At 46.1% G+C, this 27006-nt stretch overlaps 1 protein-coding gene across 7 annotated transcripts; it reads left to right on the top strand.

The window, feature by feature from the left end:
* Window positions 1-26396, top strand: LOC131807249 (intraflagellar transport protein 172 homolog). Of its 7 annotated transcripts, XM_059132403.1 has the most exons (13): window positions 6-1275; window positions 2187-2310; window positions 2708-2801; window positions 3777-3870; window positions 4889-4992; window positions 5168-5253; window positions 7221-7356; window positions 7441-7557; window positions 7882-8024; window positions 8894-8987; window positions 9100-9164; window positions 9919-10048; window positions 24368-26396. In XM_059132403.1, exons 7-13 carry the CDS (start codon window positions 7261-7263, stop codon window positions 24413-24415), a joined length of 693 nt encoding a protein of 230 aa, XP_058988386.1. In that variant the 5' UTR covers window positions 6-1275; window positions 2187-2310; window positions 2708-2801; window positions 3777-3870; window positions 4889-4992; window positions 5168-5253; window positions 7221-7260; the 3' UTR covers window positions 24416-26396. The 7 variants fall into 7 exon arrangements, with proteins under 7 accessions (XP_058988380.1, XP_058988381.1, XP_058988382.1 ...); XM_059132397.1 differs by lacking the exon at window positions 24368-26396 and having other exon boundaries at window positions 1-1275; window positions 4889-5005; window positions 9919-21553; XM_059132398.1 differs by lacking the exons at window positions 3777-3870; window positions 24368-26396 and having other exon boundaries at window positions 1-1275; window positions 9919-21553.
* The last annotated feature ends 610 nt before the right edge of the window (window positions 26397-27006 follow it).

Here is a 27006-nt window from a genome sequence, read left to right as displayed (position 1 = left end):
CCCTGGAGAGTCACGGGTAGGACGAAAGGATGCTGTGAGATGGGGGTAAAGAAATCCAAGATCCCTCCTAGGGGAGGTTGAACATTAAGATTGAGGTGGTTGGCGGGGGCACATTTAGATGCATTCACAGAGAAGATTTTTATTCGGGAGGCCACAGCTTAATATTTGTGGCAATGAGGAATCGAGGGGATAGGATTCTGAGAGTAAGGGAAAGTGAAAATTATTATCTATTTAAAAAGTGTATTTATATGTATAAATCATTTAAAAAAGTCATTCTCAAGAGAGGAAAGGGAAAGGGTGGGGGATACAAGGAATGTTTATGTTTTACCTGATGTAATTCTCTATTGTTTGAAGAACTTTCCTTATGAATTACTCTTAGAGGGGTGCCTGGCAGGCTCAGTTGGTGGATCATGTGACTCTTGATCTCAGGGTTGTGAGTTTGAGCACCACATTAGGTGTAGAGATGCCTTAAATAACTAAAATTTAAAAAAAAAAGAAAGAAAGTAACCCCTTTCTGCCTGGATGGCTTTCTGCAAACTAGGAAAATTCTGGCCTTAGCCTACAGCACTCTCCTCCTGAAACTAGAGAATCTCTTCTTCCCTTTTGACTCCAACCTAAAAATATGACATTAAAGGCAGGAAAGAGAAATTCGTACTTTATTGGAAGCCAAAAGAGTTTAAAAAAAGAATTACTCATGTAATAATTAAATTTATTTCTTCTGTAAAGAAAGAGTTGTATGCTCCATGTGGACCTACCCAGTGTTAGATCATGTAGGATATGTCCCTTTGGGGGCCTTATAGGTGTTTACTAAAGAACTCAACATACAAGCCTTTTGAGGTTTCCTCTTGCGGACAATGTCAGATGTGTGTGTGTATGTCATACATACGTGTGTAAGAGTATAAAACCTAAAGACAGTTTGTGAAGTTGTCTAGATTAGGATGTGTTTGGGTGGGAAAATGTTGGAAGATTTATACAGGGTATAAATTTTTCCTAGAAAGGAAGAACCTCTGGCTGAGGCTGTCAGAGTCAGAGCGATTGGAACCCTTTACTTCTGTCTTAGGGGAAGTCGGTTATCCACCCATGCCCGCCCTATGCCTTGGCTTGGGCAACCAACAGCATCCTGGCTGCAGGCTGTGATCGCAGAATTGTAGCCTATGGAAAGAAAGGCCGCATGCTACAAACTTTTGATTACAGCCGTGACCCTCAGAAGCGGGAGTTCACCACCGCTGCTGCAAGCCCTGGGGGCCAGTCTGTTGTGTTGGGAAGTTATGACAGGTGGGTCCCTTTCCATGTGCATCTTCTGCCTACTTTCCCTGTGTACACCTTGCTCTAGCCCACTTATTTTCAACCAGAGTGGGAGAATGGTTGGAAAGCAAGTATAGGTTTGAAGAGATCCTCAGGTTTTAATTCACTCACTTCCCTTTTCCTGCTCCCACCATCTGTTGGGACTCTGGCAGTTCCACAATACACCAGGATTTTGTGTCTCTGTGCCTCTGCCTGGGACTCCACAGTGGAATTCATCTCCACTCTCTTTGTATTACCGTTGCCTCTTTTCAGACCACTGGCTCAGTGTTTGTCGCATGATATTTACACTTTGGTGTTTATAGTTAACTGGCTAAACTGAAATGCCCATGAGAAGAGGGCCTATTCGTTTTTGGGTTTTTTTTTGTTTTGTTTTTTGTTTTTTTGAAATCTCCAGTGCCTAAATTAGCATGCAGTACATAATGTATGCTTAAGTGTTTGGTGAAGGAAGGAAGGAAGGAAGGGATGGATGATGGAAGGGTGAATTAAATAAATAAAATAAATAAAGGGCCCCGGTCCCCTCACATCAGCTTTATTAGTCCTGTCCTTTTATCCCCTTCGATGTCATCTGGGTCTCTTCCTTCGGTTTTCTGTTTCTTTTCCTTCTTTCTCCCTTGCTAACAGCTCATTTTTCTCACCAGCCATGATCTCCTTTTGTTTTCCCCACTCCTATCGCTCTCACCCCATTTTACTTTTGGCTTGATTTTCCCACCTTCCTTCCTTTGAACCTTTGTGTCCTCTCCTATGAGATTCCCTAGCATGTGTGTTCTCTCTCACTTCCTCTCTTCTCTACTACAGCGAGACTCATTGCCTTCTGTTACACACCCATTTCCACCCTTTTGCTCAGTTTCCATCTCTTCTGAAATCCACCTCCTTAATTTCAGACTTCGGGTACTCAACTGGAGCCCTCGAAGAAGCATCTGGGAAGAGGCAAAGCGCAAGGAGATTGCCAACGTATATACCGTCACTGCCTTGGCCTGGAAACGGGAAGGCTCATGACTCTGTGCGGTGCGTTTTACTAGTAATCCCTTTCTGCCTGGGTGCCTTTCTCCAAACTAGGAAAAATCCGGCCTTAGCCTAAAGCACTCTCCCTGAAACTAGAGAGTCTCTTCTTCCCTTTTGACTTCAACCTAAAAATAGGACATTAACGGCAGGAAAGAGAAATTCACACTTTATGGGAAGCCAAAAGAGACAAAGAATTCTGTAGGCGGGGCTGATTTCTCCCTTTCCTCCCATCACTATCCTGGCGTCCTGTGAGTGCCACCTCTTTCCATCTGGTACTTCCCCAAACTGCCAGCCCTTTTACTGCTAACTCTGTCCTAGATTCTAGAACTTGGGTTTCAAGGGTGTCTCCAGATATCCTTCTGATGCCTGTTACCTTTTATGTTGTCGCTTTCCCTTCTAGGGCACACTCTGGTGGAGTGGAACAGTTTGACTGCTGCCTCCGGAGAAGCATTTACAAGAATGAGTTTGAGTTGACATGTGTGGGACCTAGCCAGGTCAGCAGCTGATAGCCTGCTGCACCAAAATCTCCTTCTGGACACTGCCACAGTGCCAAATTGAACCCCTGGCAGAGCTGTTCTGGAGAACAGAGTGTATCAGGCAACTCTTTGGCAACTTTCCTGCTATAGCCCTTCCAGCTTACTGTAAAAAAGATTTAAACACCAAATTGAAGGGGTACAGAGATCGCCACTTCCATCTTCCTGATTTAAAACTTTACTACCTGGGGCGCCTGGATAGCTCAGTCTTAAGTGTCGGACTCTTGATTTCAGCTCACGTCATGATCTCAGGCTTGTGAGATCAAGCACCCCGAGGGGCTCCACGCTGGGCATGGAGTCTGTTGAAGATTCTTTCTTTCCCTCTCCCTCTGCCCCACCCGTGTCTCCATCCCTCTCTAAAACAAAACAGAAAAAGCTTTATTACCTGTATGTTGTTAACTGGAGAGTTTAGAATTACGCAGGTGCATGACATTGCTTTAGGGCCTCTGAACTCACCGTGTATGACATTGCAAGGTAATTTCTTAGTTCCTGAGCCCACTTTTCTGTTTTCTCTCCCTTTTCCTTTTTTCCTTCCATTTATTATTCATTGATCCCTTCATTCTTTTTCTCTTTTTTAAAATTTTGTTCACTTATTTGACAGAGTGTCCGCACAGGAGCAGGGGAACGCCAGAGGGAGAGGGAACACTCGGATATGGGGCTGAATATGGGGCCTAATCCCAAGACCCCAAGGCAGATGCTTAATCAGCGGAGCTACCCAGGCGCCCCCTCTTTTTTTTTTTTAAGATTTTATTTTTAAATAACTGTACACCCCACATGGGGCTCAAACCCACAACTGAGATCAAGAGTCGCATGCTCCTCTGACTGAGCCAGCCAGGCACCCCAGTTCTTTCATTTTCTGTCCATTCTCTATACATGAGCACTGTTAGGACCGAGAATACAAAGATAATTGTCTGTATTCTGTTGTTCCTTAATCAGGATCATTTTAGCAAAGAGGTATATGAAATGACAGTATGATCAGTATACACCACGATGAAGTAATCACAAAGATTTTCACAAGAGGTACTGGAAGGTAAGGAGAGTGATTAGTTTTACCCCGTATGTATTATATATTAGCATTGAAAGAGATAATCTCTGTGTGAATGGGAGGTGTCATTTTTACCAACAAGAGCCTAGGCTAGGTGAGGAAACAAGAGACTACCTTTGTTTAACACTATAGAGGTGGACACGGCAGGTTCACCCCTCTTTGGGGTTGAGGGAAGCCTCAGGGAGCTCAGACTTGTACCTTACCAAGGTGATTGTGAAGAACTTGTCATCGGGGACCTGGGTGGTACTCAAGTCACACTATGGCTACGAGGTGGAAGAGGTGAAAATCCTCAGAAAGGAATGTTACCTGGTGGCCCACACATCAGACACGCTCCTGCTGGGGGACCTGAACACTAATCGCCATAGTGAGGTAGGAATCCCAGGCGAAGGGGCGGGGAATGGAGCATCGTGAGCTGCTACTTCCTGGGAGCCCGGGTCCTTAAGGGGGAAGATCTCTAAGGAAAAGCTCTAAGATGCTGGCGTTGGGGACCTGGTGGACCTGGGAGTGAGACCCTGGAGATTTAGAATCCTGGAATGGGAATTCCCACTGTTGGACTGTTTTTACGGCATCTCTCAGAAGCCTAGAAGCCTAGGGCAGAATGTGACACAGCACCCCACTTGTGGAACATCAGGGCCTTCCTACACTCCTTCTCTCTGACCCCTACCCTGTCCTTCTCTCAGCGTTGTCCTGGATACTTACCCACATTGTTCTTATGTCCTCTCCCTCTTTTACGGGTGGCTTGGCAGGGATCTGGTGGCAATGAGAAGTATTTCTTTGGAAATGAAAATGTGAGTAGAGCTTGATTGACTGACCATCACATCTCAGTCAACCTTCTAGCTAAGAGAGAGCAGAGAAAGAAAGGAGGGCGAGATAGGCAGAGGAACAGAATAAAGAGAATAGTGGGGGTCACTTTGCACTGGCAAGACATCTCCCTCTACTACTGTTGACCGTGCAGACTTCCTCATGCAAACTTCCCACCACGTGACAGTCCCTTCATCCCCAGGTGTGCATGATCTTCAATGCTGGAGAGCTAACCCCGGTGGAATATGGGCGTCATGATACCTTGGGTTCTGTGCGTACTGAATTCATGAACCCCCACCTCATCAGGTAACCCCACAAGGTACTCTAAATTTTTGAAACCCAAAAGAAGTCCCTTCTAACCTCTAACTCCTGTATCCTCAAGATTAATCTAAAAACTTCGTCCCCTATGGTACTTTGGGCCCTTGCTCAACATCCCGATGACCCAAGTTCATTCTGCCTTACCTCACCCTTCGTGTTTCAGTGTCCGTATTAATGAGCGGCGTCAACGAGGGATGGAAGACAATAAGAAATTGGCTTATCTTGTCGATGTTAAGACTATTGCTATCGGTAAGCCTCTCTCATAATTCTGATAACAAAACAGGGGTTTATAGATGCTTCCATATCACAGGGGTATGTAGAGTGGAGAATGCAGGAATCTGAGAGGCACCAGGTAAATGTATGGCCCTGCTCTCACAGAGGATGTGGGAAGTGTTCTAATCCACGTGTGCGAGTCTGTGTCTAGCTGTAGAGATACACATATGCTGTTACGCATATCAGCTTGTCCCTGTAATTCTTCATGTTCTTTAGGCATGTACCTTAGGGCTAGGAATTGTGAACTGTAGAGCAGAACCATCAGTAAATTTTTGAACTTTCCTGTTTAGACTTAGGGCATAGGATAATGGACTGTTTGAACCAGAAGGGGACTTATGTTCTGTAGAGTTTGACATTGGTAGCCAGTGAGGACAAAATTTATTTGAATTTCACAAGTGTTCACATAAATAAATAGATCTTATTTTACATATTAGTAATTTACTCTGGGGACACGTAGGTGGCTCAGTCAGTTAAGAGCCTGCCTTCGGCTCAGGTCATGATCCCAGAGTCCTGGGATCAAGTCCCACATCAGGCTTCTTGCTCAGCAGGGAGCCTGCTTGTCCCTCTGCTTTCTGCTCTTCCTGCTTGTGCACTCACTCTCTCTGACAAATAAATCAGTAAAATCTTTAAAAAAAATTAACTGTATCATGAAATGTTTCAAGCATAGAAAAATGTATTTAGAGCAGCACAGTATTCCCTATGATGTATAGAGAATAGCATATCCATATAGCGTCGTTAAGAACAAGGGTCTAGAGTCAAACGTCCCCACTTCTGCAATTATACCTGTGCGATCTTAGGTCAGTTTCTTAACCTTTCTGTATCTCAATTTCCTCATCCACAAAATGGGGATAAAAATCGTACCTACCTTATATGAAAAGCACTTAGACTAATGTCTGGCAAATAATAAGCAGTTAATAAATGTTAGCTATTAATAATATTATTGTTACGTGTGTACCAATTCCTAGGTTTTTTTTTTTAAGATTTTATTCATTTATTTGACAAATGAAGATATCAAGTAGGCTGAAAGGCAGGCAGAGAGAGGAGGAAGCAGGCTCCCCACTGAGCAGAGAGCCCGATGCAGGGCCCGATCTCAGGACCCTGAGATCATGACCTTAGCCGAAAGCAGAGGCTTAAACCCACTGAGCCACCCAGGCGCTCCTAGTTTGTGATTTTTGAGGTCTCGTTTAAGAAGTTTCCCTGGGGCACCTGACTGACTGAGCCAGAGGAGCATGGGACTCTTGATCTCAGGATCGTGAGTTTGAGCCCCATGATGGGTGTAGAGTTAAAGAAAGAAAGCAAGAAAGAAAATTTTTAAAACAGAAAAGGTTTCCTACTCCCTCCTATATTTTAATATTTTTAGATTTTGCTTTTCACCTGGAATTAATTTTTGTGCATAATGTGGGTGTGGCTCATATTTTACTTTTTCCATGTTGAACCGTTTATTGGAAATCCGTTCTGTACTCACAGATTCGTAATGTCCCCTCTTATAAATCAAGTTTCCAAATACATATGGGTCTGTTCTTAAGATACTTTTACAGTTCATGAGCTTTATGTTTCACATCCACCTGTTGAGTTGTAATGGAAATGGTGTAGTGTGGCGGCCCATGTTCCAGGGGCAGTAATGAGCTATGAGACTTTGGACAAGTCATCCCACTACACAGGGCTCGTCTTCAATAGTATACAACATAACAGAGTTCTTCTCTTACCTTTTTTCATTAGTGACCCCATGAGGATCTAATTAAAATCATAGATCCAGGGGTGCCTGGGTGGCTCAGTTGGTTAGGCGACAAGCAGGGCAAGTACCAGGAGGCAGAAATGTGAGCCGTGTCCCCAGAGGCGGCGTGCGGGGAGAGGGGTGCGTCTGAAGATGCTCGCCGTCTGCCTAGAGGGCAGTGATGCAGGAGTCTGGGTCAGGAGGCCCCGGGTTTCTCTCCCCTTCCCAGGCTCTACGTGACAGTGGAAGAGCCTGATCTTGCCATCACCATGTTCAAAAAGCACAAGCTGGATGATGATATGATCCGCCTGGTAGGGAAGCACCACCCAGATCTCCTCAGTGACACACACCTACGCCTGGGCAAGGTGAGCCCTTCTCCGGTCTCGGCCATCTATTCCCCAAACAGGCCCCACGTCCCCCTCGCCCCATCCTGACCCTCCTTTCCCCAGGAGCTGGAGGCTGAAGGCCGACTGCAGGAGGCCGAGTATCACTACCTCGAGGCTCAGGAGTGGAAGGCAACAGTGAACATGGACCAGTCCAATGGGCTTTTGGAGGAGGCCTACCGGGTAAGGAGTCCAGGTCACTCTGGGGACACGCCTGTCCCTCTTCCCCACTCTCAAGTGATGCATTCTGAACTGGTCGTGGGTCTCTTTGAAAAACACCCATACCAACAGGCAAAATTTCACATGTGGTAGGAGGGGTCTGTGGACTACCTGAAGTCCATCCTTGGACCCTGAGCAGGCTATGGCTAATAGACCCCAATACTGAGCCGTCTCCCTATTCTAGTAGAAAGACCTGACCTTTGTCAACGCTGCAGTCCAGTCAGAGAGGGGAAGGGAGCAGCCCTGTGGCCCTGCATGGGAGGATTGCCAAATGGCTTTGCTTCACAGGTGGCCAAGGCTCACAGAGGAGCTGATGCCCACAAGCACGTGGCCTATCTGTGGGCAAAGAGCCTGGGAGGAGCATCCTCAGTGAGACTGCTCACTAAGCTCGGACTCCTGGCAGCTGCCGTGGACCATGCCACCGACAACTGGTGAGGCCCCACGGCTTCTCTCCCCTGGACCCTTTCGAGACAGAGCCTCTACATAGACAAGGAAAACGGCTGTATAGCTGAGAAGTGTTTCTGAAAATGGAGGCAGGAGTGAAGAAATCCTTGGAAGAACGTGATGGAGAGGCAAGGAGTGAATCAGTAGCTCTGTCCCTGTTCCCCGGGGGCTCAGAACAGTGTTTAGCTGTTCTAAGAAGATGGAAAGTGATCCGCGTTTTTCCTTCTTTTTCAAAAAGACCTTTTAAAGCAATTACTATAGCCAGTGTGGGGCTTGAACTCAACCCCAGATCAAGGGTCCCTCATTCTGCAGACTGAGCCAGGCAGGTGCCCCAGAGAGAAGAGCTTTTAAAGTGAAGGTGCACTAAGCCAGTAATTGACTTCTGAGTAACAGAAGTGGGCTTCTGTTAAATGCAAAAAGAGCTTTTCTTAAGCAAATGTTACAAAGACCAGTAATAATCCTGCATGGAGTCAGATGGCTGAGGGTAGTCAATGTTTTAGAGAGACAGTTTTTCTGCTAGTATAAATGTGGCTCAGGAGGAAGTGGTGGAGAACCCAGAGCCCTCGCTCCCGAGGCAGAGTAGTGCTGGGAGGCTCACTGCGGTCCCCTGCCTCGCGCCCATCCCATTCCTTTATGCCCACTGGTCGCAGGAAGCACAGGCTTTTCCAAGTGTCCCCTGACCCCGTCCTCCTTTACGTGTCTGTGTGCTTCTGTGTCACTTCACATGGGTTGTCTTCTCAGTCTGTCCTTTCCCTCCCCTGGCCCCGTCTCTACCCTATTTTTCTCTTGCCCTGCTCCGCCTCTTATAAAATGAAAGTACTGAGTAGGCACACCTTACCTACACCTTCCATTTCAGCTCATTTGAATTTGCTTTTGAACTCTCCCGGCTGGCCCTCAAGCACAAAACCCCTGAGATGCATCTCCGACATGCTCTGTACCTGGAGGATGAGGTATGGATGTGCTCCTCCTCCCTTGCTTTTAACCTGGACCTCCTCCTGTCTCCCGGCTGCCATGATGGCAATCTGCTTCTGACCGTGTGCGGCTGCCCTTCTGTCCCTACAGGGTAAATTTGAAGAGGCCGAAGCTGAATTCATCAGGGCTGGTACGCCCAAGGAAGCAACCCTCATGTGAGTTACCCGTCAATTCCTTACACCCGTCAATTCCTTACACCCGTCCTCCCAACCGCAGCCCGAGGACCTGGCATGGCCACCTTCACCTGAACCTAGTACCAATAAATCTTCTACCCCCTCTGATATGGCTGTCAGCGTGTGGCCGAGGCCCGCGATCCTGACACTGTTGCCGAGGCGCTTGTGGGGTAGGCCCGGGGGACCTTGGAGGAGAAGGACATTCAGAAAGCAGAAGGGCTGCTGCTTCGGGCCCAGAGACCGTGCCTGGCCTTCAATTATTATAAGGTAGGGCACCGGATTCAGGACCATGAGGGGGAGGGGGAGAGAGTGTAAGAACCCACAGAGCACTACACTAACCAATACTACTGGGAAAGATCCAGAGAGTTAGCACTGGAGAGGGGGAAGGAGACAAGGAGGAGAAGAGAGGTGCAAGGACCTAGGGATCCGTGGCCCATAGTATAGAGCACCTGTGTGGCAGTGGGAAGGTGTCTTGCCGGCCTCTGCCTTCCTGATACCTGGAAATCTGAGCAGGAGGCTGGATTATGGAGCGACGCTCTGTGGATCTGCAAGGACTATGTGCCGGGCCAGCTGGAGGCTCTGCGGGAAGAGTATGAGCGGGAGGCTACCAAGAAAGGGGCCAGGTATGACGCCAGGAGGCAGCAAGTGTCGGCAGGGCTGGAGCTTGGGTCACAAGGTGTGCACGGGATAGGCCACGCTGCCCAACCTGTCCTGGTCACGTGTACTCTCATCTCAGGGGCATGGAGGGGTTCGTGGACCAAGCTCGCCAGTGGGAGCAGGCTGGAGACTATAGCCCTGCTGTCGACTGCTACCTGAAGGTGCGGGGCTCAGGCAGCAGCAGCCTGGAGGAAAAGTGCTGGATGAAGGTGAGGCGGGCTCCACCCTTCCTGGCCGCCCACTTCCCGGACCGCCCTCACAGCCAGCATTCCTCCTCAGACATTGCTTTTTCCTCCTGGGCCTCTCATTTTCGCTCAGGCGGCAGGTACCTGCTGAGTGCTTGCTAGATGCTAGAGCCAGAACTAGGAAAACTATAAAAGGGGATCTGAGGCAGAACGCCTAACAGACTGAAATTGGGGGAAGTTGGACACCACTGTGGCTCAGCTGATTGAGTACCTCGGTGAAGATAAAGGATGTGATTTGAAGTGGAGTTCAGAGGCCGGTGAGGTCTCGACTGAGAGGGAGGGAGGCTCTGTGAGGGAGGGGGCAGACCTGGGACCAGAGCTGGAAGGGCAAATCCAGAGGCCGGAGCTGGGGCCAGAAGGAAGCCAGGAAGAAAGTAGAGTCTCCTCCTCTACATAGAAGCTCCTAAAGAGAAGAATCTAGCCGGTTAAGCCAAGTCAGTAGGTTTCATCAATTCCTAAACATATATATAATCACATTTTATTATCTTAGAAATTGGGTTGCATATCAAGTTTTATATATTTTTTTAAAATTTCATTTATTTATTTGACACAGAGAGAGAGATCACAAGTAGGCAGAGAGGCAGGCAGAGAGACAGGGGGAAGCAGGCTCCCTGCTGAGCAGAGAGCCTGATGCAGGGCTCCATCCCAGGACCCTGAGATCATGACCCAAGCTGAAGGCAGAGGGTTAACCCACTGAGCCATTCAGGCGCCCCTGCATGTGAAGTTTTAAATGATATATCTGGGGTACCTGGGTGACTTGGTGGGTAAAGCATCTGACTCTTATTAATTTTCCGCTCAGCACATGATCTAGGATTGTGAGATCAAGTTCTGCAATGGGCTCTGCACTGGGTGCGGATCTGCCTTAGATTCACTCTTCTTCTCCCTCTGCCACACCCCACTCGTGCTATCTAAAACAAAGTAAATGATGCATCTTTGATTCAGAGAAATATGGTATTAGGAGTTTGAGGTGGATGTGGAGTCAGAGCTGCAGATCCTAGGTCTCAAGGTCTGCATCTGCCTGGCAGCTTCCTAGGGGGCTGAGGCTGGAGTGAGTCACGTGACACGACTCCCTCCTCTGAGACCCCGCCCCGGTAAGCTGTAGGTGGGGTTTAGAGCCCCAAACATGGCTTCAGGGCCCCTTCCTCCCATTCCATCCCTTTGCGCGACACCCAATATCCCTTCAGCCTCCGTTCCCCCCTCCAGCATGAAGAGTGGGCTGTCTAGGTGGAGATCAATTATCGCCCCTTTATTTACTTAGAGAAATTACAGACCCATTCCCACCTCCCTTCCCCCAGGTAGAGCGGCATAGAGGCTCTGATTGCTGAGGGTGCTGGTATCAAAGGCAGTGGCCAAGCTGGAAAGAAGCCACAAAAGGGGCAGGTCGGTGAAGGCTTGATCCAGTCAGTGAATAATGGGGACGAATCTCTTCTCATGTGTTAGCTTCAGGCCTCTAAACTTGGCCTGTTTTGGAGTATTTTGTATGTGGTCCCTAGGAGACGTGTTTGAGGAGCCCTTGCAATCTTCAGACAGACCATGTCTGAGCCTCTTCCTGGGGCAGCTGTGTTGGAGTCTCTCCTTAGCGGGACTGTGATGGGTTCTCGCAGAGAGATGCGTTTTCCCACACCAACTGTACTGGCCCCTTTCTAACTGGCTCTGCTCAGAATGACTGTGTCTGTTCCTCTCAGAGGGACTGCGTCCATTTCTTTCAGAGGGACTACAGTGAGTTCTCTCTGAGGAACTGCAACCAATCCTCTCAGAGAGCCTTTGCTGTCTTCTCTCAATAGGGCTGTGTCCTCTCACCTCCAAGACACGGAAATGGGTTTTCCCACACGAGCTGTACTGGCCCCTTTCAAATTGGTTCTGTTGGCTCTGCTGAGAATGACTGTGTCTTTTCCTCTCAGAGGGACTGCGTCCATTTTTTTCAGAGGGACTACAGTGAGTTCTCTCTGAGGAATTGCGACCACTCCTCTCAGAGGACCTGTGCTGTCTTCCCTCAGTAGGGCTGTGTCCTCTCACCTCCAATACACAGAGAGGGGTTTTCCCACACCAACTGTACTGGCCCCTTTCAACATGGTTCTCTTGGCTCTTCTCAGAATGACTGTGTCTGTTCCTCTCAGAGGGACTGTGTCCATGTCTTTCAGAGGGACTACAGTGAGTTCTATCTGAGGAACTGTGACCACTCCTCTCAGAGGGCCTGTGCTGTCTTCTCTCAGAAGGGCTGTATCCTCTCACCTCTAAGGGACTGTGATGTGTTTTCTGAAAGAGACTGCGACATCTCCTCTCACAAGGACTGCGACATCTCCTCTCACAGGGACTCTGATGGCTTCTTTCAGAGGAACTGTGATGTCTCCTCCGAGGATGACTTCGATGGCGCCTCTCAGAGGGACTGCGATGGCTCTTTTCCGAGGAATTATATGGGGTTCTCTCCCTTATGATGCTATGGTGGTTTTGCTTCGTGGGTGTGAGTTTCTCTGTTAGGTGACTGTGTGAGGTTCTCTTAAGGGAACCGTGTAGATTTCTCCCTCTGGCCTGAACTCTGGTTCCTATTTTGGAGCTCTTGGACTCCTGGCTAGAGATTTCACATCTGGTAGAGCTTTTGTTACCTTTGCTGCTGTTGTCGTTTTGAACAATGACCACAGCCTGTCCAACTGAAGTGGTTTTGAAAATAGCACTTCTTTGGGAAACTATGGGCTTGGGTTGTTGCGTATGTCTATGTTGGAAGGAGCTACCTCTTTTTGGTTGATGAGCTGATGTGAATTGCTGTATTTCTTCCCATAACATCTTCTCCTGCTTAGTGGTTATGTCTGTTCGCTTTAGCTTACCAACTGACATCCTATCTCTTTTGATATCTCTTGATGAGGAATAATCTCTGGCTTTTCGTTTTGGATGGTGCTTTTTGCTTGAACACAAATGGTCTGGCCTTGACGTGTCCTCAGGCTTCTGTCCAGCAAAAGCCATAGTTCTGCATGCTCTCTGGAATGCTTGCTTTAGACCTTGAAAAAGCCGTTGAATGAATTTGGGTTTGGAGGATTTCTTAGGTTGTCTTTTTGAAGAGGCAGTAGTTGTCTGAGATGCTCCATTCCTCTTCCTTCTTAACTGGTCTGGTAAATCCCGAGAAGAACTCCGTATTGTGGTTCTACCATTTCTGCAGAACTTTGTGTTTTGTGTTCTGCCTCCCGTAGTGATACTTTTCTTTGGGTATTTTGAACTACGGGTCTTTTTGGTTCTCCTTTTAGCCCATGTTTCATCCTGATCGGTTTCAGAGTCACTCTCTGGTAGAGAGTGAACTGGAGTAAACTCATAGTGCCCTGGCCCTCCAATTATCGTCTTTCCTGCTAGGGCAGGGCTTCTAGACTGTCTTTGCCTGATGTGGACTTGTACAGGAGCAGGAGACTGGGAAGATACAGACCGGAAATCCATTGTAGAAGTAGGACTCTTGGAAGCTCGAGTATAGGCTTTAGCTTTCCTTAGTGGTAGTGATATAGAACTCCTTGGTGTGATGGATCTGTCTCTTCTGTGGTACTTTGGGACTTGGGATCTTTTCCTAGTTTGCAACCTAAAGCCAAAACTCACCTTAATCTCTCCATGGTTTTCGGGAGTACTTACAAGGTGGAGCTGTGGGTAGATAAGAAGGTAAGACCCCAAAGTGCCCTGTAATTGATGACGGCAATTAAGTCCTGCACATAGGCCACACTGTAGGCAGAAAGGGTATTTTAAAACCACACCTGAAGTTAGAGGTGGAGGTACATTGGGGGGTATCTGACTCCTTAACAGTTTTGCTGCTATTTTTAGCCGCAGATCTTGTAGCAACTGGAACTGTTCTGACAAGTCAGTCTTGGCCTGGGGAAGATAACTTGGCTTGAGACAGTGTTGGGGCTCAAAAATCCTTGTCTGTGAACTCTGTGAGGTCTTACTCTCTTCCATTGGAACAGAATCTTTCCTAGTAAAAAGTATATTGAAGGAAGACTCTAAATTTACTGGGACAGGAGGCTGGCCCTCTGTACATGAAACAGGCATGTGCTGAATGACTTCCTGGGATATATCACTAAGCTTCGAACTTTTCTTTATTTTCGCACTAGCCCCAGAGTGTTGCTGTATTATGGAGGACATGGAGCTACGTGTCCACATCCTTAAGGCTCTTCTTTGTTTGTGACCATGATAGGAAGTGTGTCTCTGAATGTAGTTTTCGGGCACTGAAGTCTGAGAAATACTACTTCGACTCTTCTCTAGTAGGCTCTTGGAAAGTTCCATCAGTTCCGCAGGAACCCCAAATAAATTCTGAATAGATTGACAGATATCTGCAGTGGCTCTTTCCGGTAAAGATGTTTGAGAACAAAGGTTCCTTTCCATGGTGGTTCCCAAGACATTCCCTAACACTAGCATCTTGGAGAGGTATTTTCTGGGTAATCGCTGTCTCCAGGAGTGATTCTCCCAGACATTCTGTTGTCTGCTCAAGACAGACCCGTTCAGGCCTCTTTGAGTTCCTGATCCTGACTGGAAGGTCCTAGATGGTGATCTCCAGCTTTGCAGTGGATGTTGGGATAGGCGCTGGAGTGAATTCTCTAGCTTCTCCTCCTGCTTCTTATCAGTCCTCTTAGATACGACACCCACTCCTGGGATCTCAAAATGTGGCATTTCTACAATGTGACCTATCTCATCAGAGGGTTGATTGTGAAGGGACAAGGGAAAGGTTGAAGTTCGTATCATAGTAGGGTCTATAAAGAATTCTTCAGACTGCAAAATATCTGTCCCAAAGTTATTTATATCCAAGGCCCTTGACACTTCTGGCATCTCCAGATCACAAAGGCTTCCTAATTCAGATGCTTCGACAGAGCTTGAGATGAGCGAGTTTGAAGAGTTCTGTAGAAATCTAGAGAAATAATTCCCTATTTGTAACTCCTCTCTTGACATAAAATCCTCAGATTCCCTATTCTGATATATCTGTACTAGATTCAAATCCTCACATTCCATGATTTGAGGAGGCCCTATTTTTACCCCCATTCCTTTCACAGCCTGAAGCCCTTGTTCATGAGTGAACACTGTCGATTCCTCCAAAGAAAATGCTGGCTGTGAGAGTGATTCTGACGATTTCTCTTCGATATTTGGCCTCACAGTTAGTTCTACCATTTCTTGAAGATGTGGCCTTGGGAAGAAATCCAAACAATCCATTACTTCCGTAGCTGATCCTAAGGAGACTCCTATTGGTTCTACAATCTGAGGAATTGGTGGTGGTGCTAATTCCTCAGATTTTACAATTTGAAGTGGTGGCCGTGGGATTAAAAGAGTCTTTACAATTTGAAAGCCTGTCAACTTCATTCTATCCAAAATCTGGTGTGTTGGCTCTGTGGTTAATTCCTTTGATTTTATACTTTGCAACCATAGCCCTGAGGTAAACTCAGAAGGTCTCACATCTTGTACTTTTGGAGTCAGTTCAACATAGTCTACCATTTGAGAGGTTCCCCCGGGTGTTAATGGTACAGACTTTACAGCATGAAGTGGTGGCCCAGGAGACACTTTCACATATTCAACAACTTTTGGGGGGCTTCTTGAGGTTATTCCTATTGGTTGAGCAGCTTGAAGCTGTGTCTTTGTACATCCTGTGACTTGATGGAGCAGCTTTGGACTAATCCTCATAAGCTCTGTAATTTGACCCTGTAGTCCTGGAGCTATCTGTGAATATTTCATACTTTGATTCTGTGACTGTGTCAGCCCCATTGGTCCATCCCCTTGCTGCCGTGTGTCAGATGTGAGCTCTACAGGTTTTGCATGTCCAGTAGCTTGACGTGTCTGCCTTGGGGACAAATCTAAAGATTCCTCCCTTTGAAGCCACTGCTTAGAGGTTGAACCCACAGATTCAGGAACTGGATATCTTAGCCTTGGTGTCATCTCTGAAGATTCTGGGACATGATGTAATGACTCTGTAGTCAGTGCTTCTGATCCTTCCCTTTGCAGTCTTTTCTCGGAGATCGCCTCCGCAAATTCTAGTGCTTGAGGATAGGGCCGTGGAGCGCTCTCTGTATATCCAGTGGTTTTACTTATTGGCTTTGGGGTCATGCCAAGGAATTCCTTCTCTGTTGGCCTTGCTTTGGGAGTCAACCCTATAGTTTCTGTAGTGTGATGCTTGGGCTCTAGTGTCATCTCTTCAGATCCTGTAACTTCCTGCACTGGCCTTGTATAGGATTCCCCCGAGTCCTTAACTTGAGGCCATGACTGAGAGAGCAACTCGAGAGTTTCTGGGATTTTCTTTAAGGTTAATCCTAAGGTTTCAGAGCCTTGATTCCTTAGCACAGGAGTCAGATCAACAGATTCTGGGGCTTGAAGATCTAGCCTTAGAGGCACTCCTGAAGATTCCGTGGTTTTACTTGTTGACTTTGGGGCCAACCCCACAGATTTTTCTACAGTTTCATTGCCTTGATAGGCCAACCTTTCTGTGGTATGATAAATTGGTACTGAAATCACATTTACAGATTTGGAGACTTGATGCTTTGGTGTTGGGATCACCAAATTCACAGATTTAGGGACTTGAGGCTTTGGTGTTGGGATCATCTCTGCACCTTCTACAAATTGATGCCCCGGCCTAGGGATTATCTCCGAGGAATCTGTGATTTGATAGCTCCTCCTTGGAGTTAGTACCTCAGATTTTGTTCTTGGAAGCAGTGACCCCGGTAGTAAGTCTACAGATTTCATATCTTGTTGCAGAGATGCTGAAGACAATGCCACATGTTTTATACTTTGCAACTTTGCTTCTGGAGTAAACTCCAAAGGTTTCTCACCTTGTCGCTGTGATTCTGGAGACAAACTTGAAAATTTAACACTACGCACCATGGGTCCTGGCATGAACTTCTTAGTTGGCTCTGGTGCCAACACTGTTGGTTTCATACTTTGCCATCCTGAAGTCAACTCTTGGCAATTCATACCTTGATGTGGGGACCCTGGTGTCAACCCCACCGATTTCACATCTTGAAAACATAGTTCCGGTGCAAAGACCTCAGAATTAACACTTGGTGACCTTAGGCATGAGGGAAACCCTGAAGAATTAGCACTCGGAGGCTGTAGCTGTAGCTTTGACTTCAAAGATGTCACATCTTGAGAACATGGCTCTGATTCAAACACCATAGATTTCTGCCTGAGGCAAGAAATCAAATCCTTAGAATTTACATCTTGAGGTTGTGGCCCTGGATTCAACGCCAGAGATTTCACATCTTGAAAACACACCTTTGGTGCAAACACCACAGATCTCTCACTGTGCTGCCTGAGGTGTGAGGGCAACTCCCCAGAATTCATACCTTGAGCATGTGGCCCTGGATTTAACGCCACAGGTTTCACTTTTGTAAAACATGGCTCTACTGCAAACATCTCACATTTCAAGTCCTGCAGCTCAGAGCCTGAAGCCAGTTTCACAGAATTTCCACCACAAGACACTGGCTCTTTGTTGGTCTTCACAGACTTTACATCTTCAAGCAGTGGCTTTGGTAAAAATAACACAGATTTCATACCATTCAGCGAAGAGCCTAAAGTGAACACTGAGTACACAACTTGTTGCTGGGACCCACAGTGATTCTCCAAAAACTGGATTTCTGGAAACTTTGTCCCTGGAATTAACTCAGAAGATTTTACACCTTGCAAATGTGGTCCAGGGCTGAACAGAATAGATTTTGTACCTTGATATTGTGACGTAGGATCCAAGTCAGAGGGTTTCATGCCTTGCATCTCTGGGTCTGGATTAAACTTTATAGCATTTATGCATTGAAGTTCTGACCCCAAATTCAAATCAGAAGAATTCACACCTTGCAGCTCTGGGCCACAGTTTAATTCTTGTGATGTTATACCTTGAAACTTTGTCCCTGGACTCAATTCGCGTTTCACATTTTGTAAATGTTGCACAGGGTCGAACATAAGAGATTTTATACCTAGAACTTCTGACCCCAGATTCAAATCCAAAGATCCCATACCTTGACATTTAACCCCTGAAGTCAACTCAAAAGACTGTATACCTTGCAAAGGTGGCCCAAGTTCATACCCCATAGAATTAGCACATTGTACTTTCGGCTCTGGATCCAACTTCAAAGAATTTACACACTTCGTCTGTGGCCCGGGGTTGCATTCCATAGGTGCTACAGCAAGAAACTTTGACCCTGGAAACAATTCGGATTTCAAATCTTGCAAATGTGGATCAGGGTTGAACACCATAGTTGTCTCCCTAGGGGTCTCTGACCTCAACTCAGAATACTTTGTACCTTGAAGTTTGGAAACTGAAGTTAATTCAGAAGGGTTTATACCTTGCAAGGGTGGCTCAGATTTGCATTTAACAGAATTTACACACTGAAGTTTTGGTTTTGAAATAAATGCAGAAGAATTCACATCCTGCAAAGGTGGCCCAGGGCAGAACACCTGGGGTTTTATACCTCGAGGCTCTGATCCAGAATTCAACTCAGATTTTACACCATTCAATGGTGGTCCGGTACTGAATGCCCTAACATTTCTACACTGAAGCTGTGGGGCTAGATTAAATTCAGAGGATTTCCTACCTTGTAATTTAGGATGATGCTTCGTTTCCAGAACTGGCTCATATGGAAGCTTCCTGTCTGTGCACAACTCAGGTTTTATCTCTTGTAACTGTGGCCCTGGATTGAACTTGAAGGATGGCATACCTTGAAGCTTTGATCCCTGGCATAACTCAGAGGATTTAACATCTTGCCACTGTTGCTCAGGATTGGATTCCTCAGATTTCACATCTTGGAGCTTTGTCTCTTTGCACAATTCTGAAGATTTTATATGTTGCCAATGTGGTCCAGGGTTGTACAGCACAAATTTCACACTTTGAAGCTCTGGCCATGGTTTCAACGTACAAGACTTCTCTTCTTGCCGCTGCTTCCCAGCATTGAACTCGGAAGATCTCACATTGCCAATCTTTGATTCCAAGGCTAACTCAGAGGGTTTTGCGACCTGGAACTCTAGGTCCTGGTTGACCTCTGTGGTTTTCATTTGAAGCTTTACAGACTCAGGAGATTTTGCACCTTGCAACGTTGCCCCAGGGCTGAATTTCAGAGATTTCATGCCTTGAATGTGTGATCCTGGTGTCAACATAGGCAGTTTCCTATTTTGTAACCGTGGGACTGACTCAAACCCCAAAGATTTCACATCTTGGGTCTTTGCACCTAGAGTCAATTCAAGAGGTTTCAGGTCTTGCCACGTGGGTCTGATAAGGAACTCCACAGATTCTCCACTTTGAAGCTTTGTTTTTGGTGTTAACTCCGAAGATGGCACACCTTGTAACTGCAGAACCGGTTTTAAGTCAACAGATTTCAAATCTTGGAGCCTGCCCTCTAGCATCAAATCGGATTTCTCACCTGGTCTCTGTGGTCCGGGATTGAACTCCACAGATTTCACCCCTTGAAGCCTCCTCCCCTGAATTAAATCAGATTTCCCACCTTGTAGCTTTGGACCGTGGTTGAACTCAGAGGGTTTCACTTGTTGAAGTTTTGACCCTGGGATCACTTCAGAAGATCTCACACCTCGCAAGTGCGATCTAGAACCGAATCCTGCCGATTTTTTATCCTGAAGTTTTATACCCATGATCAATTCAGAACATTGCACGTCTTGTAACTGTGGGCCTGCTTTCATACCTGAAAACTTCCTCTCCAGGGTTAGATCAGAAGATTTCTCCCCTTGTAACTTTGGATTAGCTTTCAGTTCTGCAGATTTCACACCTCCAAGCTTTTCCCTTGGGATCACTTGTGAAGATTTCCCATCCTTCAAGTGTGGTCCACACTTGAAATTCATAGATTTTACATCTCGAAGCTTTATAGCCATGATCAACACAGAAGATGTCACATCTTCCAACTGGGGACCCGACTTGAAGTCCATGGACTTCACTTTTTGAAGCTTTGTCCCCTGTATCAATTCAGAAGATTTCACACCTCTCAGCTGTGGCCCAGGTTTGACATTCACAGATTCCACATCTTGAAACTTTGTTTTTGAGATTAATTTAGAACATTTCTCTCCTTGAAACTGTGGGTCAGGGTTGAATACCACCTGCACATTTTGAAGCTTTGATCCAAGAGGCAGGTCAGAAGATTTCACAACTTGCACCTGGGGACTGGGACAGCTTTCTTTATGTTTTACATGTTGAAGCTTTGTCTTTGAGGTCCTTTTGGAAGAATTCACATGTTGTGACAATGGCCCAAGGTTGAAATCTGTACATTTGGTACCTTGAATCTTTGTTCCTGTGATCAGTGTAGAAAATGTTATACCATTCAACTGTGAACTTGGATTTAACTCAGTAAATGTCTTATCTTGGGACTTTATCTCAGGTGACAACTTAGAAGGTTTTAGATCATGCCACTGTGACCCAGAGTTGAAATTCTCAGATTTCATATCTTGAGGCTTTGTCTGAAGAGTCAATTCAGAAGACTTTGTGCTTGTCAAGTGTAGTGGGGAGTTCAATTCTCTACTTGTATTGCTTTGTAATTGTGACCCTTGGCTTAATAGCCCAGATTTCACACCAGGAAGCTGTGGACCTTCCATAAGCACCAGAGACTTCACACCCTGAAGCTGTGCTCCTGGGGATGACTGTAAGGGTTTCACTGCTTGAAGCTTTGGTTTTGCAGGCAGTTTAGTAGATTTCCTATCATGCATGCAAAGCCTAGATTCCAGTGGTATAAATTTTATATCCCAGAGCTTTGACCTTGAAGTCAGCTCACATGATTTCACACTTCTAACCTGTCGACAAGGTTTCAAATCACAGTCTTGAAGCTCATGTTCCTGGAGTGATGCCGAAGATTGTGTATCTTGGAGCTTTGGCCTTGGAGTTAATGTAGATGACTTTCTATCTCTGAACTGTATCAAAGGTTTCAACCCTAGAGACTTAACACCTTGAGACTGTAACCCTATAGACTTCACACCTTGGAAATCAGGTCCTGGTATCCACTGGATACACCTCACTCTTTCCAGCTGTGGCTCTTTTTTGAATTCAGTAGTTTTGACATCTTGAAGCTGTGGCTCTGAGGTTGATGCCAAAACCTTCCCTTTTTGCAGCTGTGTTCCTGCGCGCACCCCAGAGGTTTTCATGTTCTGCAACCGTGGCACAAGGTTGAACTCTGTATATATCACACCTTGAGATTTGGACCCGAGAGTCAATTCAGATGACTTCACATCTCGTAACTGTGTCGAAGATTTCAACCCTACAAATTGAACACCTGGAGACTGTGACCTGAGATTGAACTCTACAGATTTCACAGCTTGGAACTTAGGTCCTGGGATCCACTGAATGCATCTCGTACTTTCAAGCAGTGGCTCTTGTTTCAACTCAACGGTTTTTACACAAAGCTGTGGCTCTGAAGCTAACTCTGAGCCTTCAGTCTGGTGCAGTGGTGCCCCTGGGGTCAACTTAGGAGACTTTGTGCTTTGCAGCTGTGGTTCAAGTGGTTCAGGCTTGAATTCTTTAGGTTTTAAACCTTGAATATTTGATTCTGGAGTCAAACCTGATCTCATACTTTCCAACTGTGACTCAAAATTGAGGTCTACGAATTTTTTACCTTTAAATTTTAGCTCTGGAGTTAACTCCAAAGACAGCCCATCGTCTGACTTAGCCCCTCTCTGCAACTGCTCTGAATTCACACATTGATGCTCTGGAGAGATTACAGATAGCGTGCCATCCTGTTCTGGCCCAGACGTTAAATTCATGAGTGCCGTCTCTGGAAACTGTTGCCTTGGGGCTAAATCCACAGTTGTTACTCCTTCAAACTTTGATCTTCTGGTCGCTTTCACAGATTTTACTTCCTGCTTGTTTAGCCTCGGGGTCAACTTTACAGATTTTGCACAGTGCGGCTCTGAATCTGGAGTTTCCTCTACAGATTGTAAACTTTGATGCTTTAAACACGGGGTACTGTCGACCACTTTACTATCTTGGGTTTGTGGCTCTAAAGTCAGTTCCTTGGGTTTCACACCTTGCAGTTCAGACCCTTGGAGCAATGGCCCTGGTGCAAAAGGCACAGCTTTCTCACCTTCCATCTTGGGCTCAAATTTCAATTCCACAGTTTGGGCATCTTGCAGTTGGGTTCTTTGGACCAACTCCACAGCTTTGGAGTCTTGAATTCTTGCATGCAGAATCCTGTCAGAAGTTGTACCTTGAAGCTTGGTATCGTGGGTGCTTTTCACAGGTTTGGCATATTCTATCCGTGGCACTGTGGTTATCTCCATAGATTTCTCACCTTCCAGCTGTGGCCTGGGGGTTAGCAAAGTAGATTCCGTACCCTTTAGACCCTTTCCTGTAGTTAAGACCACGGGTTTCACATCTTTCAGCTCCGAGGTCAACTCCTCAGATTTGACACCTTGAAGTTTTGAGTCTGGGGTCAGCTCCATTGGTTTCATACCCGCCACACCTGGCCCTGGAGGTAAATGTGAAAATCGGACACTTTGCAAATGTGGCCCTGGGATCAATTTCACGCCCTGAAGCTGTGCCCCCTTAGTCAATTCCTCTGATACTATACATTGTAGTATTGGCTCTTGTACCAGCTTCTCAGATTCTACCATTCCAGTAGTAGCTGGCTGTTGGATTAAGTTCACATATTCCACATCTTGTAATTGTGGCTCTGGATGCAGCAGCATAGACTTTACTCCCTGGAACTGTGCCTCTGGGGTCAACGCCGGAACATGTTCTTTTGGTCCTGTGATAAGTTGTTTAGGTCCCACCACTACTGGGGATGACTCAGGGGTTAACTTGACAGATTTCAAATTTTGCATTAGTGGCTCTGATTTCTCATATTGCATTCGTGGTCCTAAAGTCAACTCCAGGGATCCTCTTACTGAATATGGTGGTACTGGCATCGTCTCCTGGATATTTTCCACTTGAGACAATGCCAACCCAAAAGGTTCTGTGTTTTTGTATTCTGACTTTAGGGGTATCTCTGAAGGCTCAGTAACTTGAAGGTGTGGCTTTAGAGTCATTTCTGTAGATTCTGTAACTTGACCTGTTGGTTTTGGTGTTAATGCCACTTGGAGCAAAGCCCCAGAAAAGAGCCGTGCAGTTTCTGTATCTTGATGGCCTGGCCCCAGAGTCATCTCTGAAATATTCTGAAAACATGGCCTGGGCATCATCCCAGTAGTTCCTGTGACTTGCTCTGGGATTAATTTCACAGATTCCTCCTCTTCTGGCCAGGTCTCAGAAGCTAACTTTACGGATGCCGTGTCTGGACGCCGTGGTCTCGAAGTTGGACCCAAAGACGCCGTTGCTTGTAAATGTGGTTCCAAGCTTAGTTTCCTCGATTCAACATGTACGTGTGTTTCAGGAATCAACCTTTTCGATACTTCCAGTGGTACACTTAAATCCACAACTTTATTGCCATGCATTAACGGACCTAGAGTAAACTCCTCAGGTTTTGTACTTTGGGGCTGCGGTTCTGGGGTCAGTGGCCCAGATTTCACACCTTGATATTGAGGTTCTGGGGCCAACTTCTTATAGTTCATAAATTCTGAATACGGTCCTAGATCCAGATGAACAAACTTCATACTTTGGGACTCTGGGTTCAACACTTCTGGATTCATTCCTTGCATCTCTGATCCTGGTACTAACTCTGGAGATTCTTTTATTATGTGTTGAGGCGTTCGAGTCTCCAAGGCCTTTACGCCTTGGAGCATTGTCTCAAGAGCACCTTGGAATGGCACTGATTTTGCCTGCATAGATTCTGAAGTCTGGTTCAATGGCCCTGGAGTACTTAAAGATGATTGTGTCAACTCCAGAGATTCTTTCCTGTGGTGACAAGGGTTGGAAGTCAACTCTACTTCTGATCCTTGATATCCTGGCTCTGGGATCATTCCTGAAGATTCCAAAGCTTGATGCCATGGGGATAATCCTTCAGGTTCTGTGGCTTGATGATTTGACTTGAGGTTCAGCTCTGCAGATTTTACTGCTTGAATGTGTGCCCTTGAGATCGGCTCCTCATATTTCATACTTTCCACCTGTGTTTCAGGAACCACATTTCTACATTCTACCATTTGAGGAAATTTCACACCTTTAAGCAATAGTACTGGGGCTGTCTCCTTAGATCTTTCATCTTGTAACCATGGCTTTGGGGCAAACTCCATGGATTTCTTCTCTCCCTGGGTTGGTCTTAGGATCAGCTCCACAGCTTTTGTATCTGAAAACTTCGGCGGTAGGGCCAAATGAACATATTCCAGACCTTGCAACTGTGGATTGTGGGTCATATCTAGGGATTTCCTATTTTGCAACTGTGGTGCCTGGGCTAACTCAGCAGATTTTCGACTTTGTTGTTGTGTTCCTAGGGTAAAATGAATAGATTTCACACCTTGAAGCTGAGACCCTGGTGCTAACTGTACAGAATTCCCACTTTCCAGCTGTGAAATAGGAGCCAACTCATTAGATGTTACAATCTGCAGTTGAAGTTCTGGGGCCAATTCTCTAGGGCTCACAGTTGGGATCAGCTGTCCATATTTCACCATCTGTGGGACCGAACCTGGAGTCATGTCTACAGATGTTACATTGTGCAGTGCTGGGGGTAACGTCATAGAATCCACAGTCGTAAGTTGTGGCATTGGCTTCTCCCCCAAATATTCTGCACCTGGAAGTAGAGACATGGTGGTCATTACTGCAGATTTTGTGACTTGATGCAGTGGCTTTTGGCTCATTTCCTTAGATGCTGTTCTTTGACCCAGTGATCTTGGGACTGTCCCTAAATGTTCCATTATTTGATGATGGGACAGTTTTGAATCAGTCAGATTTCTGGTTATGGGGTCAGAAGCCGACCCCATAGTTTCCATCATTTGATGGCTTTGCCTTGGACTCATCTCGGAAGATGCTAAGATCTGATGCCATCGGGTCAAACTTGGAGATTCCATGACTTGATGAGGTAGCCCTGGGGTTGATGCTGTAGTCTTTGTGCCTTGAACTTGTGGTTGTGGAGTCAACTCCACAGAGTCTCGCACTTGAATCCATGACCCAGGAGTCAACTCCAGAGGTTTCCTGACTTGAGATACTGGCCTCGAGGTCAAATCCTGAGTTTCTGCAACTTGGGATTGTGGTCTTATGATCATTCCCATGGATGACCCCAGTGCTACTGGACTTACCTTTAAAGAACGTATGGATTGATGTGATGACATTGGAATCGTCCCTACTGATTCTGTGACTTTAAGTGGTCGCTTTGGAAGTAAACCCACAGATCCTACAACTCCAGGTGGACCAATAGTAGGAGGAGAGCTAGAAGATGTCAAACCAACTGATTGAGCTGCTCCTGGGGCCAAAGTTGCAATTTCAGACTGTGAATCTCCAGATTCTATAACATGTGACCGTGCTGGTGGAATTATTCCCACGAAATCCATAGCTTGTAATAGTGCCACTGGACTATGACTTGAATCCATGACTTGAAGCAATGCTGCAGGATTTACCGTCACATTATCTGTGACTTGATTCAGTGGGCTGGAGGTCATCTTGGATTCCATAACTTGATGCTGAGCACTTGGTTTAGTGACTTGATATGATGGTTTAGTGCTTACACTCACTTTTTTTGTCGTTTCCATTGGTTTCCCAACTTTGTCTGGTGGCTGTGTGAACAAGCCCACAGATTCTATCACTTCTGAATGTGATTCTGGAATCATCCCCATTGCATCCATGACTTGAAGTAATGCTAAAGGAGTTACCTTTATGCTCTCTGTAACTTGACATGGTAGCCCTGGGGTCAATTCCACATTAGTCATGTGGGACTTATGCTGCTGAATCCCTTTTTCCAGAAGACCTAGGACCCTCTGTTCTATATTAAGTTCTAGAACGTGTTTTGGCTGCTCCTGCAGTCCAGTGGTCTTCTCTGGAATTACGTCAGCTCCTAAACTTTTGGGAAGCGGAGTGCCCAATGATGTAGCTAAGGGCCTGGATTCAAGGATTTGCGGGCCATCCCCAAGTTGTGACTGCTTACCTGGGATAAGTGACTGTGAAATTTTTGTTTCTGTTCGATTTAATCCAGATTCCACTCCAATATTCACATGGAGCTGAAATGATGGACAGTTTGGGAATTTATTGTAGAGACTTTGTTCAGTGCTTTGATGAATAGGCATAGATACCTGGATTTGAGGTTTCTGTGCTTCGGGAACTCCTCCTTGTGCCTCAGTTAAATAATTCAGCATTGCCCATGACTCCCTCACCGGCAGAGGCACTGTTTGTTCCCTCAAAGTATAAACCTTCCAAGCCATATGTCCCTCTAACTCCCACCGAGCCAAAGGAGAGAGCAGGATTGGAGCCCACCCCGAGAACCGTGGTCTTGCCTTGGTGAAAATAAAATCTGGCCCACGATCCAATGTCAAATGACTCTTGCTCTCTCCCCCACTCTTTGTTTTTTCTTGTTGGCAGAGATCTGGGGATTCGAACACAGAGTTGATCAAAGAGTTTTGGGATCTTAAGGGTGAAAGAGCTGCCAAATTCTGTAAAAGTTCTGATTTCCCAAACTCTGAGAGCTGAAAAGGAGGCAGGGCTGTGCCCTGGTTCCTGAACATGGAAGACTGGTTTCTGGGTAAAATAGGTAAACTATGGCTCCGGATTTGCCGGGTTGTTCCTTTAGAAAAGACGGGAAGGTGGGACAGGCTGGAGTTGCTGCATAATGATCCGGAGGAGCTGCTGTCCTTAGGAGAATGTTTTGCCTTCTTACAGCCACAACAGGGTAGAACAGGCTCCTGAGGCACAAGCACAGAGGAGGTGGAGGAAGAAATGGTATCCTGTGATTCAGGCAAACAGAATTCCTTAAGAGCTGATCTAGGAAATAAAGAAAAGTTTCCATTTGCTTTGGGGCAGGAAAAAGTAGGAAAAGGGAAAGGTAATGGCTATTTCATATGTGAAATATTTTGTCCTGAGGGAGAACAATAACAACAAAAGAGGTTGTCTTCCCCAATCTCAATTACTTATGTAAAGAATTCCTCTA

The sequence above is a fragment of the Mustela lutreola genome, chromosome 9 (assembly GCF_030435805.1).
Source record: "Mustela lutreola isolate mMusLut2 chromosome 9, mMusLut2.pri, whole genome shotgun sequence".
Taxonomy (NCBI): Eukaryota; Metazoa; Chordata; class Mammalia; order Carnivora; family Mustelidae; genus Mustela; species Mustela lutreola.
This window is presented reverse-complemented; position numbering and strand designations above follow the sequence as displayed.

Excerpts from the sequence above, each read along its gene's own strand:
- LOC131807249 (XM_059132398.1), top strand. The coding sequence starts at position 7,261 with ATGTTCAAAAAGCACAAGCTGGATGATGATATGATCCGCCTGGTAGGG. Across the intron at positions 7,357-7,440 it reads CACACCTACGCCTGGGCAAG|GAGCTGGAGGCTGAAGGCCG; the intron begins GTGAGCCCTTCT and ends TCCTTTCCCCAG. Across the intron at positions 9,165-9,918 it reads CCCAAGGAAGCAACCCTCAT|GGGCATGGAGGGGTTCGTGG; the intron begins GTGAGTTACCCG and ends CTCTCATCTCAG.